Source organism: Oenanthe melanoleuca, linkage group LGE22, assembly GCF_029582105.1.
Source record: "Oenanthe melanoleuca isolate GR-GAL-2019-014 linkage group LGE22, OMel1.0, whole genome shotgun sequence".
NCBI lineage: Eukaryota > Metazoa > Chordata > Aves > Passeriformes > Muscicapidae > Oenanthe > Oenanthe melanoleuca.
The window spans coordinates 1,120,858-1,140,536 of NC_079363.1; the positions used below are offsets into that span (position 1 = coordinate 1,120,858).

Consider the following 19,679-nt stretch of genomic DNA (forward strand, 5'->3'; position numbering starts at 1 on the left):
TGATGCTCTGGAAAAAAGATCCAACCAAATGTGCCCAAGCCGTGGGATTTTGGGGACAGGGTACCTGTGCCTCACCCTGTTGTGTCCCCAAGTGCCCACGCTCCCGTTTGCCGCGGTTCAGGTGGGGACAGCGTGCTGGGAAGTCCCTTCTGGGCAGGGACACGGCTTGTGACAAGCCTGGGGTCTGCCTGTCCCTTTCCAACACCACACTCGTCAACTGAAGAATCCTTTTCCATTTGACTGCAGCCGCCTTACTGGGAGCAGTGGGCGGGCTCCTGCTGCAGCCTCCGCACCCAGAGCCTCTCCCGGGGGCTCAGTTTGGGTGAGGAGGGCACCCCACTGCCCTGGGCAGTCTCGGGGGGCAGCTGGAGCAGGGGAGATGCGCTGGGCAGTGCTGTGCCACCCCCCTGCCCAACCTCGGTGCTCCCAGCCCCGGGAGCATCCCGGGGACAGCGGCACAAGGACAATTCTGGGAAAGGGGCGGCGTGTCCTGAGCAAGGCAGGGGCCCAGCGCCTCCAGCAGGGTCAGCCCCTGTCATCGTGACAAGCACGACAGGGAGCAGCCAGATCTGGACGGGCTGAGCCCGGGGTGGACACTCGGACACGAGTGGCCCCATGGCCAGAAAAGGGCTGGTACCCCCCAAAAAGCACCAACCCCAGGGTGTCCCAGCGCTGGGACCAGCACGGGGGAAGCCTGAAGGGCGGGTCAGGGGTTTGGGGAGGGGGTTCCGGGGGGAGCGAGGAGCAGGAGCATCCCTGGAAGGCGCTGGGGGATGGGAGCGGCACACGCACACGCACACACACATTACCCACATGCACACGGCAGCAGCACCAACAGCCCCTGCCAGCGCCTGCAAGCGCTGGAGCGCCGCTCCTGCGCCTCTCCCTCCTCCTCCTCCTCCTCCTCCTTCTTCTCCTCCTCCTCCTCCTCCTCCTCGCTGCCCACCGGCCTGCGGCACCCCTCACCCCTCCGCGGCCTCCGGCCCCACCAGCGCTCAGACAATGACTTCATGCGGATTATGCATCTGAAGAAATCACCAGCTCCCAGATAGCCACAGGGGGAGGTATCCATGTGTTTGGCAGGGAAGGAGCCTCCTGCTCGCCTTCCTTCTCCTCCTCTTATCTCCCCGCACACGGCAGCTGCCTGCTCTCCGGCGATGGTCGCCTGCGGTCCCCCCGCCCGGCGCTGAGCGCGGCCCCGGCGCATCCCCGCTCCCACGCTTGCACCAAGGTACCAACGAGGAGATTTTTATTCCCTCCCCACCCCTCTTCTTTTCCGGTTCACCCTCCGCTGCCGGGCTCGGTGCCTCAGCACCCCCGGTGCCCGCACATCCCTCCGGCTTCCCGTGTTCATCCCGCGGCGCAGCGGCAGCGACGCGAGCCCGGCTCCAGCCACGGCCGCCGGCCCTGATTCCAGGTTTGCATCCTTGATCCTTTCGCCTGTTTGCCGATGCGACGGTGCCATTTGTGGGAGGCGGAGGGGGAGATGAGGTGGAGGTGGGGGGTGGGGGGCACAGCACCCCAGTCCTGCCGTGGGATGGGGAGGGCAGGGAGGAGGTGGGAGGGGAGGAAATGCAGGAGGCTGCATCCAAATAAATGTATTTATGTGTGTATATACATATACATATACATATACATATACATATACATATACATATACATATACATATACATATGCATATACATATACATATGCATATACATATACTTACACATATATACATATATATAATACATATACATATACATATGCATATACATACACATATATTGGTACATATAAATATATATACATATATGCACATATACATGTATATATACACATTACATATACATATACATACACATATACATATATATATATATACATACACACACACACACACATATACCTAGATATATATATATATATATATGTGCATGTCTCTCTGTGTGTATATATATATATGTGGGCTTGGGGGCAAGAGCAGGGCACAGCAAAGCATCTGCCCCCCGTGGGCGCTGCCGTGGGCTGGGCACCCACCAGGCACCCACGGGCTCCCTTCTCCACAGAGTGGCCACCCCGGGGTGCTGGCACTGACCATGATGGACCTGAAAGTGGACGAGGAGGAGGTGGACAGCGGGCAGCCCGTCAGCATCCAGGCCTTCGCCAGCAGCTCCACCCTGCACGGGCTCTCGCACATCTTCTCCTACGAGCGGCTGTCGCTGAAGCGCGTGGTCTGGGCTCTCTGCTTCCTGGGCTCGCTGGCCCTGCTGGCCCTGGTCTGCACCAACCGCATCCAGTACTACTTCCTGTACCCCCATGTCACCAAGCTGGACGAGGTGGCGGCCACCAGGCTCACCTTCCCTGCTGTCACCTTCTGCAACCTCAACGAGTTCCGCTTCAGCCGAGTGACCAAGAATGACCTGTACCACGCTGGAGAGCTGCTGGCCTTGCTCAACAACAGGTGGGTGCCTTGAGGTGGCCCCAGGTGACATCTCAGGTAGTCTGGATGCAGCTAAGAGCCACCAGGCCCTGCTGGTGCTCCTGGGCATGTGGCTCCCACCCGGGGTTGCCCCAGATGACTCCAGTGCATGCAGCTCCCATCCTCAGTGTGCAGCAAGGGCAGGGCCACCCCTGGGACCTTGTGGGGTTGATCCAGCACACCTGGCTCCAGTGCCATGTCCTGGGTGCCACCACACCTGGCTCCAGTGCCATTTCTGGGTGTGCCATCACACCTGGATCCAGTGCCATGTCCTGGATGCTCTCACACCTGGCTCCAGTGCCATTTCTGGGTGTGCCATCACACCTGGCTCCAGTGCCATTTCTGGGTGCCATCCCAAGCAGCAGGTGAAGCTACTGAGCATGAGCCACACCTCAGGGTGTGGAAGCCCCTCCTTGGTGCTGCCAAACCCCTGTCAGGAGCCTGGTGCACTCCCTGCCCATGCCAATGCCAAAGGGGCATTGCTGTCCCCACTCCTGCCCCAGGGAGGGGTTTTCAGGCACGACAGCAGAGCTGAGACCCCGCACATCCAGCCCATGTCCCAGCCAGGCCACCACCTCACCAGGACGCCACCAAACGCACAGGGCAGACGTTTGAGTGGCCTCAACCAGGGCTGCTGCTGCTGGACCAGCAATCTGGGCAAGTGGGATGGGTTTGGAACGTGGCCACTGCCCAGCTTCTCCTCATCCATCCTTGTGCCATCTCTCTGTGCCTCTGGGCCACGCTGTGCTGTTGGATGCCCTGGAAATGCCACGTGCAAGGTGGGGCTGTGCTGAGCCAACACAGGGAGCCCCAAGTGGCTTTTGCCAGTGGGAGCAGCCACCAGAGCCAGGCCTGAGCCTCTTCCTGCTCTTTCCCCCAAGATACGAGATCCCAGACATCCAGACAGCCGACGAGAAGCAGCTGGAGATCCTGCAGGACAAGGCCAACTTCCGAAACTTCAAGCCCAAACCTTTCAACATGCTGGAGTTTTACGACCGGGCTGGCCACGACATCCGGGAGATGCTGCTGTCCTGCTTCTTCCGTGGGGAGCAGTGCACCCCCGAAGACTTCAAAGTGGTGAGTGCCCCCAGGGCCCTGCCCACTGCCACCTCTGCCCCATGCAAGGAAGGTGTTTGCCCACCTGTAGCTGCTCCTGCCTCCTCCCAGCTCAGGAAGGACCAGCAGCACAGGCACTAAGGGGGTGCTGTGGTGTTTTGAGGTCCAGGTTGGAGCATTTGTGGCTCTGTTCAGCTGCTCCCATGTGGGTGCAGCTCCCTGGGATCCTTTGGGCTCTGCAGAGCTGGGCTGGGAGCTGCCAGGGTGAGGAGGCTCTGTGGAAAAGCAGGGATGGATGACTGGGAGCACAGGTCCTGGTGCTGTGCCCTGCCATGGAGGTTGTTCTCTGTGCTCGTGCTGGTGGATCCAGCACACAATAAACCCTTTATCCCTGCACTGCCCGGCCCCATCCAGCTGGGAGTGAAACAGTGCTGCCTATTCGAGTGCTGCCTCATCAATTCGGGGCTGTTCCAGCGTGGAGCCTCTGTCCCCCTGTGCCCTTTGGGGTCCCCATCCTTGTCACCAGCCCTGGGATGTCCCCTGGTGTCCCAGAGCTGCTGCCCAGCTCCCAGCCCAGTGGGGTGATTTTAATTACTGGCATTAAATTCCTGTGATGGCTCTTTGCACGAGCAGGTGTCTGTTGTCAGCCATGAGGTGTTTTATTTGTTAAATGGAGGCACGTTGCAGCCTGGAGGGGGCTGGATCCCCTCCAGCAGGGCCAGCTCTGCTCCCAGCACCGGCTCTTCCCAGGGCATGGCCGTGTTTTCTGTGCTGAGCCATCCTCAGGGACCTTCACCCCAGCTCCCTCCTTCATCCCTTGGGCTCCAAATCCCTGTGCTCTGCGTCCCCTTCAACCAGCAAAAGCCAAACAGACTCGCAGCTGGTTTGTTATTCCTGCCTGGATTGTTCCATGTGAGCAGGTTGGGATGATTTAATGGGTTTGATTAGAGGGTTCTGGCTCTCTGCTACACCTCTGCTCTCTTTGGGGTCCCCTTGCAGCCCGGCTCTGTGTGTGGTGGGGCTGGGAGGGGGTCCTGGGGCTCTCAGAAGCTCGGAGGGGATTGTCTCAGCAGTAAATTCCTGCTGCTTTGCTGCTCCCTCCCCGGGCTGAGCCAGGCTCGGTGCTGGTGGCCCCGGCCAGTTTGGGGGTGCTGGGGACCAGCACCCGGCCATGCACCACCAGCCCACGCTGCCCTGGTGGGACCCCACCTTCCCACACAGGGCCTGGGTCCCCTCTGCACTTTTGGGGAGCCCCTTCAGTGTCCAGGGACGCTTTTGCATCCCCTGTTCTTCATCAGAGGGGATGGGCAGAGATCTTGCAGGGGAGTCTGGGGGTGCCCAAGGCAGATGGGGACGGTGTGGGCCAGCCGGGGGTTCCGGGGCGAGCCGGGGGTTCCGGGGCTGGCCGGGGGTTCCGGGGCTGGCCCGGGGCGATGCCAGCCGCTGGTGGCCGGCACGGGCACCGACACGCCGCGGTGCCGCCTTATCCGTCCCCGGCAGAAGCGAGGGCTCGGGCGGGCGCGGCGAATGCAAATGAGGAGCCGAAATACCTGGAGGGGGGGGCGATGAGGCAGAGGAGGAGCCGCGTCCTGCCCGGGGTGGGGGAGCAGCGGTACCAGAGCAGGGACCCCCCCCTCGCTTGTGCTGGGGACACAGCCCGTGTGACCCCCGAAACACCCACCCGAACCCAAAGCTCCCACCCGGACCCAAAGCTCCCACCCGAACCCAAAGCTCCCACCCGGACCCAAAACACCCAACAGGACCCAAAGCTCCCAATCCGGACCCAAAGCTCCCACCCGGACCCAAAACACCCAACAGGACCCAAAGCTCCCAATCCGGACCCAAAGCTCCCACCCGGATCCAAAATTCCCTCCTGCAACCCAGGACTGGGACAAGGATGCTCAGGGAGGTGCTGCGACCTCCTTCCCAAAATCCTGGCGTGACCTTAAAGCCTGGAGAGGCAAACACAAAGCTGAGAGGCGAGTCCTGCCCCCCTCGGGACATGGGTGTGGGCTGAGATGTCCCCAGGGATGGGACAGGCAGGGGACAGCCACGTTTCCCTTTGCAGGAGAGGGCTCGCCCCATTTCGGGGCCACGCTCCCTGACACCTCATTAGCAGCACAGATCAATGTTTCGCTCTTCCTACTTCATTATTTATGAGTTGGATTCCTCCCTCCCTCCCCGGTGAGAGCGCACAGCTCCCCCCCGGCTCCCTGCTCGCACTTCCATCGCCGTGAGCTTCCCCTGGAGCCTCGCACATCCGCAGGGATCTGCGCCTCGCCCAGCGAGGGACAGACCCACGAGTCCCCTCTCTGGGCTCTAAATCCCAGGAAAAAGGAGAAATGCAGAGGACGAGCTTCCTCTCCACACCCCACTATGGGAATTGAAACCTCAGGAGGGTTTCCCGTGCTTGGGAAGCCCCTTTGGGGTGGTCGGTGCAGCCAGGGGAGGACGGGAGCGGCTGTGCCTGGGGTGGCACAAGGTGAATTTGCAGCTTTTCCTTCTCACCCTCTGTGAACCCATCCTGGAGAGCCCCATCCCAATTTCCCTGCTCCAGGGCACTGTGGCTGAGCCTGGAGCCCTGGGCAGCGTCCGTGGGACAGCCTCGATGAGCTGGGGAGGATTAAGACCTCTGGACTGTTTCCATGAGGCTCCGGGGCTGAGCTGGCACTGGGGAGAATTGAGTTTGACGTGGAGATCATGGCTCTGCCTTTTGCATTGGATTCTGCATCCTCTGCCCTGGAAACGCCGGGTGCACAGAGAGAGAGAGACAGGGAGGGGGCAGGAAGGGTCTGCAGCAGCCCCAGCAAACCCCAACCACACTCCTCCTCTCCTTCCTCCCGTCTCCTGTGATGGAGAACAGATCCTGCTCCCCACAGCGCCCCACTGCTCCCTGCTGAGCCTCCCCACCCTCCTCCTGACCCCTTGGTGAGCCCCACTGGACACCAGCAGCTCCTGCTGTGCCCCTCAGACTCTGTTAAACCCCGATGTGTTCCCCTCTGCACCCCCAAAACCTCTCTGCACCCCTGGGCTCCCTGCTCAGCTCCATCTGTGGCGGGGGGGTGTTGGAGCTCTGGGGAAAAAATCCCCTTGTGTGATTCAAACCTGCCCAGTTGGGGTGCTGGGGTGTCCTGCAGCACCTGTGGGGTCTCAGAGGGATGGGCACAGCAGGACACGCTCAGGGATGCTCATTTTGGGGTGTTGCTGGTCCCCTGCTCTCCTGGATCTCAGGGATGCTCACCTGGCTGTGCTGCTGGTCCCTTGCTCTCCCGGATCTCAGGGATAATCATTTTGGGGTGCTGCTGGTCCCCTGCTCTCCAGGATCTCAGGGATGCTCATTTTGGGGTGCTGCTGGTCCCCTGCTCTCCCGGATCTCAGGGATGCTCATTTTGGGGTGCTGCTGGTCCCCTGCTCTCCAGGATCTCAGGGATAATCATTTTGGGGTGCTGCTGGTCCCCTGCTCTCCAGGATCTCAGGGATGCTCATTTTGGGGTGCTGCTGGTCCCCTGCTCTCCAGGATCTCAGGGATGCTCACCTGGGCGTGCTGTTGGTCCTGGCTCAGGATCCAGGCCCCAGCCCCTTCCCCAAATCCAGCCCTGGCCCCCCGTGGCCCCCAGGCAGTCACAAGCCCGGAGCCCCCGTGGCGAGCGGGGCTCCCCCGCGGCGCAGCGTTAGTGGATAATCACGGAGCCGGAGTGAGAAGCATCTCCAGCACAGCTGGAGAGAGCGAGCTCGGGAATTACTGCTACCCAGACATTTCCTGGAGCTTTTGACACTTAATAAACAAACCGCATGGGTCCATCTGGCTCTGGAAAAAACAACTTGGGGACAGCGTGTGGGCACCAGGCGTGGCCACTGGCCCCAGATAGTCCCGTCCTGGTTTGGGGCTGGTTCCCAGCAGCGTTCCAAGCCTCGGCAGATCCCCAGTGGAGCCGGTGCATTTACAAATTCTCTAAGACATTCGAGTGATTTATGCAAATCACCCTTTAAAGCGGCACACAGGCTCCTGAATAACTCATAAGCGTTGGAAGCTGCCGGCTCGGATCCGTTGTTTCCGAGCACCGCTTCACCTCCGGCATCCCGGGCGTGTTCCCGGGGCCGGGCCGAGCATCCTCACCTGGAGCACCCGAAACTCCGCGCGGGCTCTTCCCCCACACCGGCAGCAGAGTTTGACCCCCGAGGTTGCCCCGTTTTCCAGGCGGGTTGAAGCAAACCCAGAGGGACCCGGGGCTGCCTGGAGCGAGATAATCGGAGGTGATGGAGCAGAGGAGCCGCCACGCACGGGACCGCGGTTTGCTGCTGGTGACTCGGCTCTCCCGGGAAGTGCAGCGGGTTGGGAGTGCCCCGACTCTGATTTTTCCAGTATCGCTGTATTTTGCACAAAGCAAATCATCCGGAAAGCAGCCGTGAGCTGTTTCGCCCTCGGGCACGGAGCAGAGACACTCATGCGTTGCTCCTCAGCTGCCTCCTCGTCCCAGCTTCACCCAAGCGTTCCCAGACTGGTCAGGCAGGAGGATCGGGGAGCCCTTGGCTGTTTGTGGTTCTGCTCACCCCACACTGACACGAGCGTGGATGGGAATTCTCGTGGGAATCCGGCTGCTCTTCGGGACCAGCCCCGCTGAGCCCACCACGACCGATCCTGGCCAAGATGGGGCAGAAGAGGATCAGGAACAAGAGATGAGAGCACAGCCCTGGCGTGGCCACCACGTGCCTGCAGCTCTCAGCCGCTTCATTAGGGCTGTGAATGGTGCTGAACCTCAGAGCTCTGGAAAACGCTGGGATCAGAGGAAAAGGACTTGTGGGATCAGGGTCAGGTTCAGCCGGCGTCGTTTTAGTCCCTGGCTCTGCTCAGGGGCCATGCCCAGCCCCAGAAACTCCCCCTGAACAGCAGCACCGTGCACCCCCAGAGGGGTCACACAGCCCAAAAGCTCTGCACACCCCCAGAGGGGTCACACAGCCCAAAAGCTCTGCACACCCCAAAAGCTCTGCACACCCCCAGAGGTGTCACACAGCCCAAAAGCTCTGCACACCCCCAGAGGGGTGACACACCCCAGAGTTCTGCACACCCCAAAAGCTCTGCACACACCCGGAGGGGTCACACCCCCAGAGGGGTGACACACCCCAAAAGCACCATGCACACGTGTTGTCGTCACACCCCAAAGCACTTTGCACACCCGGAGGGGTCCCGCACAGCCGGAGGCACCACACACACCCAGAGGTGTCACGCCAAGAGCTCAGAGCATCTCAGCACCACCTCTGGCCAACCCTGCTCCTCTTGCAATGCCTTTGCACATAAAGACTCATTAACAAATGAATTATTAATTATTATTAATAAGCTGTAATAGCATCTGTGGCTGCTGGAAGAGATGAGGAAGCTTTTGAGTGGTATCTGACCACAATGGAGGTGAGAATTTCACAGCTGAGGACAGGGCACGTGTGTCCCGAGGGATCCACAGGCTGGCACCACAGCCCTGGACAGCAGCATTTGAGCGGTTCCAGGTTGTTCCCCTGAGCCTCCCGTTGATGTTCTCCCAGCCCCAGGCTGGACAATAGCAAGGTGCACCGAGAGTTCCTGCCCAGGAACCTCCTGGTGCCATTTTCCGTCTCTCCCTGATATCAGGTGGGGAGAAGCCAGGCTGGAGGGGGCAGATCCCCCGAGCCTCTGGAGACGCAGATCTCCACAGGGAGAGCAGGAAATTATCTGTCTCGTGGCCTTTTTGCCTCGGTTTAATTTCTGTGGCTGTTTGAAGCCACCTGTGTTTTATGGCCTGTGGAGCTTGGCCGGGGCTCCCCAGGCAGCGCTGCAATTCCTGCTCCAGCCAGGGCTCAAGGAGCTCCTCACCAGCTCTTATTTATTTATACAGCCCCGACACTTGGATATCACAACCAATTATTTATTTTTGGAGGGTTTTTTTCCTGTATGGAGGGTTTGGTGTGTTTTCATCCAGGCTCTCAGCCCAAGGACGGAGCTGGGGCAGGGTGTTCCCACCCACTCCGTGATTTATCAGGGATTTAAAACTCCTGGCAGGGACAGGGAGACCCTTCCAGAGCCACCGCATGCCAGGGCTGTGTGACTGCTCTGCTTGGATGAGATTAGATTTGAAAAGCGTGATACGTGCGGAGCGAGCACAGCAAGGAGAGCAGACCGGAACACCGCGGGATTTCCCCCCTCCAATAAAACCGCCGGCTCGAATCTGCCTGCGTGAACTGTCTGAGCCATTGTGATGGATGTCGGAAAAAATCACAACCCGCTTATTACGGGTAATTCGTGATCGGCAGGAAACACGGGAAGGTTTTTCGGGATAAGGAATGATCCTGGATGCACGGGAATCAGCGACACCTCGGCAGCATCCTCCGCGTCCTGGCAGGGCCCTGGTGACCCCCGCACGGCACAAAGGGACTCTGCCAGCGGCTAAATCACCCGCGAAGCTCTCGGCACTACAAACTGGTTCAATTACGGGAGCGTAAACACATCCCGGAGAGGAGATGCGGAGCCGTCACGGCGGATCACAGCCAAAGCTCCAGGGACACGCTCGGCTGCCCACGGAGCTGCGGGGGGGGTCCCGGCTGAGCCCCCCGAGACCCTGGACCAGCGGGGCCTCAGTGCCCGAGGCTGCAGCACCGGCACCCGGCAGGGCTGGCTGGGAAGAGTTTGCCCAGGAAAGCTTTGAAAGATTAATAGAGTTTAAATGGAAGCGTTTGGAGAGGAGATAAGGCTCATCTGATATGAAATCATATGGAACAACGGGATCCAGGGAGCCCTGGCTCTATAATGAAGTCCACTTAGCACATTACTCACCATAATGTGCTTTTTATTAAAGTCCTGCGCTGCAGGTGCTGAGTCTGCAGCCGGGACGGCGGGGCTGGGATGGCACAGGGACCTGGAGTCCGGACCCCGCTCCAGGAAAAACCGGGAAAAGGCACCTTTGGCTTCCCCACCCCCCGTGTGATCCAGGGATGCGATTCTGGCATCACCGGCACTCGCGGCTGGGGCTGGTGGGCCTGCAGCGACGGGGTGGAGAGGAGGCGGAGGTGGGGAATAATACAGAGGAAAAAACTCCTTTTTAATCATCAATTTTTCTGCATTAGAATGTGACATGCTAATCCACTGTGAAGCGTCTAATCTGGGGGATAAAGGGCCGGATAACACAGGCTGCGCCCGGCTTGGCTGGCGGAGCGAGCCGAGGCAAGGTGGCAGCATCTGATAAGGGGTGCGGGATTAGTCCCGGCACGGATCCCGCCCGCCCGGGCAATCCCACCTTGCCTGGCTGCCTCTGCTCTGCTTCTCGCCAGGGTCAGGCGGGATCTGCAGCCCTGCAGCCGCCCCAGAGCGGCTCATCCCGCCCGGAGCGCTGCCGGTGCCTCCATCACCATTTTGGCAGCTCTGGGAGCTGCAAAGCGCATCCCTGGGCCAAGACACGTGGAAAAACTCATTTTTCTCCCTTTTCCATTCGCACACTCGGGTGCGTGGTGGGAGGAGGACAGCCCAGATGTGGGGTCTCCCTCTGCCCCAAATATCCACCCCCACGTGCCGCACCTCATCCCATCCCTTCCCAGCAGCCAGCTCCGATCTCCGGGCACCCCCAGGGATGCCGTGGGCAGCTCAGCCCCAGCTCGGGCAGTTTTTGGCAGGGACGGGCAGTGCTTGTCACAAAACCGAGCGGGTCCAGCCTCCCCCAGCGGCGACAGCCTCCCCGGGGCTCGGAGACCTGGGATAACAGAGCTTGCAATGTTGTTTTCTCCTCGCCTCCTCGGGGATTGGTTTATCTCTATGAATAACTCCATCCCGGCTTTGATCTCCTCTGCCATTAAAGCGTGACAGGCTGTGAAATGTGCTGTTGCTGCCGTCAAATCCCGCTCCCGCTCCCCCCCCGCCGCCTCCGTGCTCCCCCGCTCCGGGAAACCTCCTTTCCCAGGCCCGTGAGGAGCTGCAGAGCAGCGAGCGGGGCCGGACTGCCCGGGACAGCGGCCAAACACGGTGCTGGAGGCAGGAAAAACCCAACATCTCCTTCTCGCATCCTGCATCCTCGCTGGGATGAGGAGGAGGAGGGCGCGGAGCATCCCCGGTCCCAGCGCCGGGTCGGGTGTGGCGGCATCATCCCAGCACCCGCCACGGGGGCTGATGTCAGGGCTAATTATAGCATCCCCCGGCCCTCGCCCCCGCCAAAGCTTTACCTGAGAGAGGGTAAAAATAACTCCCGGCGAGGGAGGAGCTGGAACGAGCCCAAGGACTCCTCCAGCATCTCCAAAACTCGCACAAACCAGGACGGCACCCCTCTGCCTGCAACACACGGCCGCGCTTTGTCCCCAGCCTGGGGGTCAGGATGCGCTCCCCTCGGCTCCGGTGCCACCGAGCTGCCGCTGTCCCCGGTCACCTTCACCCGGCTCGGGTGTCGGCGCTGGGACAGGTGCCGGTAACCGGAGCCGGGCTGGGAAGCGGCCCCGGCGCTCCCCGCGAGCTGTTTAAGCCGAGCGAAGCAGGTTAATGGCCCCAGTCGATGATGGAATGTTTTCATTACAGCATCTTTCTCTCTCTCCCTGCTGCAGCTGCTCCCCTGAAGACACATTAAACCTCCCCGCGCCCAGGGAGCGGATCCGCCCCTCGCTCGCACCGTCGGGGACTGGCTGATGGCCCCGGGCAGCCCCGCTCACCTGGGCGAGCCCTGCCGGGGCTAAACAGCCCCCTCAGCCTGCAATTCCTCCATTCCATTTCCCTTCTCCTCTCCCTGCTAACAGCCACGGCACGGGAACCCAGTGCCAGAGCTGGGAGCACCAGAAATCCCAACCCCAGACAGCTCCTACCTGCTCCTCCCTGTCAAGACCATCCATCCTCCAGTGCCAGGCTGGGATCAGCCCAGTGTGTTCCCAGCCTGCTCCCACAGGGCTGAGCCAGCCCAACTTCTCCAAAGCCCCTCTCAGGAGCAGCCCTGGTGCTGTTCCAGCCCTGCCCTGCAGCTCCAGCTCATCCCCATCAAAGACAAAGGGCACTTGGGACCTGGCCCCCACGTCCTGGAGGCTCCCAGCCACCCAATCCACCTTCCTGACTCTCTTTCCCAGGAGGAGTTTTCATCTCAGATTCTCTGGGATGCCCCCAGAAGGTGTAACCTTGATCTTGGCCTGATGAAATTTCATCCCGTGGCTCTGGCACTCGTCCCCAAGGTCACCACACTCTCTCCCAGGTCCTCAAGTGGCATCTGCCAGTTCCCTCTTACCCAAGGGCCCTACTGAAGGGAACATTGAGCTTGGGGAGCCCCAGGATGGGACAAGCCACTGTCACACCATGGCTCAGTGCCCCTGGCAGGGATCCCCAGTGCCTGTTCCACCAGCATCACCTGCCCAGGAATCTCAGATAACTGTGCTGGTGTCAGAGGAGATTTTTACTGAGTTGTTCTCCTAGTTTGTGGTGTCCATGTGCTCTGGGATGTGCTCAGGGAACCCTGCAGGGTGCATGGGGAAGGAGACTCAGCAGCTGAACTGAGGGCTTGGGGTGGCACCAGCCCAAACCTCCCATCCAGCCCCTGAACACCCAAGTGCTGCCAGATTTAGACTCTCCCCCCAGGCTGCTGATGGCAGAGCTGGGATGGGGCTGGAGATTGCTCTGTGGTCTCTGATGCTTTTATGAAGTGCTGAGCACAGGAAAACAGCAAACCACGAGCAGGGGCTGTGCTGCTGCAGAGAGGAGATGCCTGCCTGAGCTCCCAGCTCCATCCCAGCATCCTGCACCAGAGCTGCTCCCCAGGATCCCCAGCCTGGCTGGTTCAGGGCCTGGATGCCATTCCTTGAGGGAAGAGGTGGCTCCCTGTGCCCCACTGGATCTGAAGCACAAGGTGACGTGCCCAGCACTGAATGGGCTCTGCAGAAGGACTCATTGCCTGGACAGCACCCAAATCCTGCCAAGGGGATCTGAAGGGATCTGGAGCACCCAAATCCTGCCAAGACCAGCCCTGCTGGAGGAGGATGGATCTCACACCATTGGGAATGTCGGACTTGCTCACATCAGTGCCCTGCAGGGATGGGCACTGCCAGGGCAGGAGGAGCATCGTAGGAACCTGAGGACAGCACAGCATCCTTCCCTCACCTGCACCAGCACTGAACCAGGACAGCATCACAAGCATTTTGGGAAAACCTCTGTCTCCAGCTGCCCTGGGGACGAGTGCAGAGAGCCTGGCAAAGAGCAGCTCTGGAGACAGCCGGGGACCCAGCAGGGAGAGCCTGGGCCTGGCTGGAGCAGCAGCTTGGGCTGCCAGGGCCAGAGCACGCCAGGATGGAGGGCACGGCGTGGGGAGGCAGCACCGGGTCCCTGCACACCGCACACGCCGTGTGCCCCCAGCCTGGAAGCCCCTCGGCAGTACTGGGAGCACTGGGAGCACTGGGAGCTCCCCCGGCGCTTCTGGAGCCGCTGGTGTCTCTGCTCTGTCCTGGCAACCGGAGCCGGCGGGTCCCAGGGGGCCTGGGGAGCCTCCGGAACCGCCCCTCGCTCCTCCTCCCCTCCTTCTGCTCCTGAAATACCCTCCTCTCCTCGCTCCGGCCGCTCCGAGCGTCCCTCTGCTCCTCTCCTGCGCTCCCGCTCGCCTCGCTCCTTTTCCCTTCTCCCTTTCTCCTCTCTGAACTTGCTCCTTCCCCCTTCCCCTGCTCTCCCCAGCCCCTCTGCACTGAGGAACTGACTGAAGACCCCCAGGCTGGGGCAGGGCAGGGGCCAGGACCCCCATACCAGAGCCAGGACTCCACACTACACCTGGGACGTGGGCAATGCCTCTCCAGATATTCTGCACCATCTCCTTCTCCAGCGAGGAAGGACCAGAAGATGCTGCAGCCACCGAGAAGGGCGAGGATGGAGCAGATGAATTCCTGTACGGGCAGGAGGAGGATGAAGAGGATGAGGAGGACACAGGGGCAACCACGGACTTGGTGGCCTTTGCCAGCAGCTGCACCCTGCACGGGCTGAGCCACATCTTCGTGGAGGGCAGCCTGGGCACCCGGCAGGCGCTGTGGGCGCTGGCCTTCCTCCTCTCCCTCTCCCTCTTCCTCTACCAGGTGGCCGATCGTGTTTCCTGCTACCTGCAGTACCAGCACGTCACCCTGCTCCGGGAGGAGCAGAGCCCCGCCATGACCTTCCCCGCCGTCACCTTCTGCAACATCAACCGCGCGCGCCTCTCGCAGCTCAGCCACCACGACCTGCTCTACCTGGCCCCCCTGGTGGATTATGAGCCTGGCATGGAGCTGGGCTTCACCCCAGCCCAGCCTGACCCCTGGGAGGAGGAGGAGCCCCTCAATCTGTACGGGTTTTTGAACCGCACTTGCCACCAGCTGGAGGACATGCTGCTGAGCTGCAGCTACCGCGGGCAGCGCTGCGGCCCCGGGGACTTTGCGCCGGTGAGTAGCCCCGGGGGGGCTCAGCACAGGGAGCGGCTCCAGAGCTCATCGCTGTCGGATCGGGCACGGCAGGTGATGCTGTTCTGATATTTCAGCCCCATCTGCCAGAGCTGGGGATGGTGCTGGCTGTGGAGAGCCTCTGGTGGGACACGGAGTATCTCATATCTCGTATCTCTGGGTTGTGCTTGCTGAGGAGGTGCCTGGCAGCTCCATCAGGGTTTGTGGGGCACCATGTGGTGCCCTCATGTGCCCCTTGCCCAGCTTGGCAGCAGCTCTGTGGTTTTGGGGCCATGCTGGCTGCTGGAATGGCCAAGGAGGGATGGGGAGTCCAGGATCCCATCCAGCCCCATCCTCTGCAGGGATGGAGAAGGGCTTGGAGGAGGCATCAGGCTGAGAGCCACCACCCTGAGGAGCCACAGCTGTCCTGGGCTCTCTGGGGTGTTTAAATGTGCAGTGTCTCCTCCGAGTCCATCCCTGTGGGAACATCTCCTCCTCCACCAGGGCCAGGTTCCAACAGTGAGTGATCCCTGGGTCAGGACCATGCCCAGGCTGGGATGGCTGAGTTTTGGGGCTGGGGATGCTCTCCTGGCTCCACACAGAGAGGCCTCAGCCTCAGCCCTGTGTCCTGTCCTGCAGGTCTTCACCCGCTATGGGAAGTGCTACACCTTCAATGCGGGGCAGGACGGGAAGCCCCGGCTCATCACCATGAAGGGGGGCACTGGCAATGGCCTGGAGATCATGCTGGACATCCAGCAGGACGAGTACCTGCCAGTGTGGGGGGAAACAGGTAACCCACTGCCCCAGCAGGCCACTCCTGGGGTGCTGCCCAGCCCCTTCCCCGCTCCCCAGAACTCTGATCCACATCCCTGAGGCTCCCTTCTCCTCCCTCCTTCCATTTCTCATCACTTCTGGTCTTTGCTTTCCCTTTTCCTCCTTGTCTTTGCTCTTTGCCATGGCAACTCCCCATCGTTTAGACACGCAGCCATCACTTGTTTATAAATAGAGGCAAATACTTTCCCTGCCACACTCCTGGGTGTGGAGCAGGGGGATTGGGGTGGCGGGGGCAAGGACAGGGTGCAGCAAACCGATGGACAGATGGATGGACACGTGGATGAATGGAGGAAGTGTGGGAGGCAGAAGTGGTGGTGCCTCTCCCTGCAGGCTGGGCACACAGTGCTGTGCTCACCCCTCTTCTCTCTGCCACAGACGAGACCTCGTTCGAAGCCGGGATCAAGGTGCAGATCCACAGCCAGGACGAGCCCCCACTGATCGACCAGCTGGGCTTCGGGGTGGCTCCAGGCTTCCAGACCTTTGTGTCCTGCCAGGAGCAGCGGGTAGGAGCTGGGCAGGTCTGGGATGTCCCCTCCTCCTCGCTGTCCCCACACCGCATGGAGAGGAGAGGACTCGGTCCTGGGGACGGCTGTCTGTCCCCTGGTACTCTTTGGGAGGGTCTCTCCTCACTGCTGGCTTCTCTCCCCTCCCAGCTCATCTACCTGCCGCCTCCCTGGGGCGACTGCAAGGCCGTGGCGGGCGACTCGGAGTTCTACGACACCTACAGCATCACGGCGTGCCGGATCGACTGCGAGACCCGCTACCTGGTGGAGAACTGCAACTGCCGCATGGTGCACATGCCAGGTGAGCCCCCAGCCCGGCCTGGCCCCGGCCCAGCCCTCCAGAGTGCTCCCACCTGGAAAACCCGGCAAATCTGCTCTGTGTCTCCGCAGGCGACGCCCCTTACTGCACCCCGGAGCAGTACAAGGAGTGCGCGGATCCCGCCCTGGGTGAGGCTGCCCGGCCCCGTGGGGAGGAGCTGAGGGTCGGGGTTGGGTTTCTCCATCTCACCATGCCCCTCTCTCCTCGCACAGATTTCCTGGTGGAGAAGGACAATGAGTATTGCATCTGTGAGATGCCCTGCAACATGACCCGCTACGGCAAAGAGCTCTCCATGGTGAAGATCCCCAGCAAAGCCTCGGCCAAATACCTGGCCAAGAAGTACAACAAGTCAGAGCAGTACATTGGGTAAGGCACTGTGGCCGTGGTGGCAGGGCAGGGTCTGGTCCCTCCATCCCAAACTCAGCCTGACAACATTTCTGTCTACAGGGAGAACATCCTGGTGCTGGATATTTTCTTCGAAGCGCTGAACTACGAGACCATCGAGCAGAAGAAGGCGTACGAGGTGGCCGGGCTGCTGGGTGAGCGTTGGTGGCTGTGGGGAGCCCTGGGACAGACCCCCCAGGCCCTGTCACCACGGCCCCCTCCCAGCGGAGCAGGGCACCCCACTGCCATGACCAGGCACTGGTCACAGCAGTGACAATTCTGCCCCTTTCTCTGCTCACTGCCACCCCACCCTGGGCTCAGCCCACCCCCCTGATGGCTTCCCTCTCCTCTGCAGGTGACATCGGGGGGCAGATGGGGCTGTTCATTGGGGCCAGCATCCTCACAGTGCTGGAGCTGTTTGACTACGCCTACGAGGTGAGTGTCTGCTCCATCCCAGGGCTGTGGGACACGGGGAGGGGCCACCCATGGACCCCGCGGTGCTGAAACGCGGCTCTGGCAGGTGATCAAGCACCGGCTGTGCCGGAGGGGAAAATGCCGCAAGAACCACAAGAGGAACAACACAGACAAGGGCGTGGCGCTGAGCATGGACGACGTGAAGCGCCACGTGAGTGTGGGCATGGCACTGTCACCTCCTGCTGTCCCCTCCTCCTGTCCCCTCCTGCTGTGCCCCTCCTGCAGCTCAGGGGCTGCCCAAAGGTGCTGTAGGGTGAGGAGTCACAGTTTTGGGGAGCTCCTGGGAAAGGAGCAGAGGGCCCAGGCAGAGATGCTTTGGGGAATGAGTTCCCAGGGCCACCACTGCCCCAGGGAGTTTGGGGTCTCTGTGGGTTTGGGGTCTCTGTGGGTTCCCAGGGCTGCCACTACCCCGGGGAGTTTGGGGTGTCTGTGGTTCCCAGGGCTGCCACTGCCCCTCCCTGGCACAGGACCTGGATGAAACCAGCGGCCCCAGCCCCCTGTTTATCCCGCAGAATCCCTGTGAGAGCATACGGGGGCACCCAGCAGGCATGACGTACGCAGCCAACATCCTACCTCACCACCCGGCCCGGGGCACCTTCGAGGACTTCACCTGCTAACCGACGTCTGGATGTACAACCTGAGCTACCAAAGCCCTGCCAGAGCTGCCCTTCTCCCCGGAGAGACACATCCGGGGAAACCTTTGCTCCTCGGCACGGTGGGACACGGACGAGAGCCTCGGATTTCGGGGCGGGCAGCGGGGTGGGGCAATGCCAGCGCCTGCCCTGCTCCTTCAGAGACTCCAGGATGCTCCAGCCCGGCCGGGAGCGACACACGCACAGCGGGCCAGGGCACGCGTCTGCCCCGCCTCCCCCTTGGCTCCCCTCGGCCTTTTTAACTAAAACCCAGAAGCCAAGAAGAAGCAGCCGTTCGGCCGCGGTCTCCATCCACAGCCCTGTCCGTCTGTCCTCCGTCGTCTCCATGCTCATCCTGCTCCGGCCCTTGGCCGGGCCCCCTGTGCCTGGTGGGGGATCCTGGGGAGCCCCTGGCACGGGGCAGCAGGCGGGGAGTCCCCAGAGAGCTCCTCTGGCCCCCGGCACCGCAGCCCCGGCACGAAAACGCGGCACCTGAATCTGTCCAGAGCATCTTCCCTGGTCCAGAACATGTTCTCTAGCCCCAGCCCTGGGATCAGCCCTGGGATCAACCCTGGGATCAGCCCCAGCTCACCCCTGGGATCAGCCCTGGGATCAGCCCGAGATCAGCCCTGAGATCAACCCTGGGATCAGCCCTGGGATCAACCCGAGATCAGCCCTGGGATCAATCCTGGGATCAGCCCTGGGATCAACCCTGGCCCCGGATCAGCCCCGGATCAACCCCGGATCAGCCCCGCAGCCCCGGAGGGGCTCAGCTGGGAGGTGCCCCCTCGGCTCTGAGGTCACCGGGCGCTGTCCCTCCCTGCCCAGCCCTCCCCGGCTCTGGGCAGTCCCAATTCCAGCACTGCCCTGCAGTCCCTCCCGTCCCCAGGATGCCCCAAACCTAGAGACAAAGGCAGAAGGAAACCCCCGGCCCCATTTGCCCATCCCCTTTGGACACCCCTTGGCACCACCGTGGCTGGGCAGGCACCGGAGCCCCAAACCCCCCTGGGGCTCACAGGGGGCTCTGGGGTCACAGCTCCAGCCCCACTGAGCCCTGAGAGCCGCTGCCCCGGGGGGGTTGGGGTGTCTGTGGTTTGGGGTCTCTGTGGGTTTGGGGTCTCTGTGGGTTTGGGATCTCTGTGGGTTATGGGTCTCTGTGGGTTCCCAGGGTCACCACTGCCCCAGGGAGTTTGGGGTGTCTGTGGATTTGGGGTTTCTATGGTTTTGGGGTCTCTGTGGGTTTAGGGTCTCGGTGGTTTTGGGGTGTCTGTGGGTTCCCAGGGCTGCCACTGCCCATGGGGTTTTGGGGTTTCTATGGTTTTGGGGTGTCTGTGGGTTTGGGGTGTCTGTGGGTTTGGGGTCTCTGTGGGTTCCCAGGGTCACCACTGCCCCTCCTTGGCACAGCCCTGCCCTGCCTGGGGTCTGTGGTCACTGGGTCACTGCCCCCTGGGCCTGTCAGTGCCACCTCTCCCCTCTGGGGTCCCCATTTGGTCCCCCAGCCCCATTTCCCAGCCCCCAGGCCAGAGCCCTCCCCGGGCCCAAGTGCTACTTATCTTTAAGAGCTTTTGCAATAAGTCTTTTTGGTATTTTTTTTTCTAAACTGCATTTTTGGGTTTTTTTTGGTTTTGTTTTTTTTTTTATT

General features: G+C 61.3%; 1 protein-coding gene across 2 annotated transcripts; it reads left to right on the forward strand.

Moving 5' to 3' along the window:
• Positions 1-967: 967 nt before the first annotated feature.
• On the forward strand, positions 968-18,557 carry ASIC1 (acid sensing ion channel subunit 1). Of its 2 annotated transcripts, XM_056515265.1 has the most exons (12): positions 968-1,417; positions 2,053-2,447; positions 3,347-3,542; positions 15,531-15,681; positions 16,101-16,228; positions 16,379-16,529; positions 16,619-16,675; positions 16,760-16,913; positions 16,995-17,086; positions 17,287-17,366; positions 17,452-17,556; positions 17,918-18,557. In XM_056515265.1, exons 2-12 carry the CDS (start codon positions 2,083-2,085, stop codon positions 18,020-18,022), a joined length of 1,584 nt encoding a protein of 527 aa, XP_056371240.1. In that variant the 5' UTR covers positions 968-1,417; positions 2,053-2,082; the 3' UTR covers positions 18,023-18,557. The 2 variants fall into 2 exon arrangements, with proteins under 2 accessions (XP_056371240.1, XP_056371241.1); XM_056515266.1 differs by lacking the exons at positions 968-1,417; positions 2,053-2,447; positions 3,347-3,542 and adding an exon at positions 14,082-14,894.
• Positions 18,558-19,679: the final 1,122 nt, after the last annotated feature.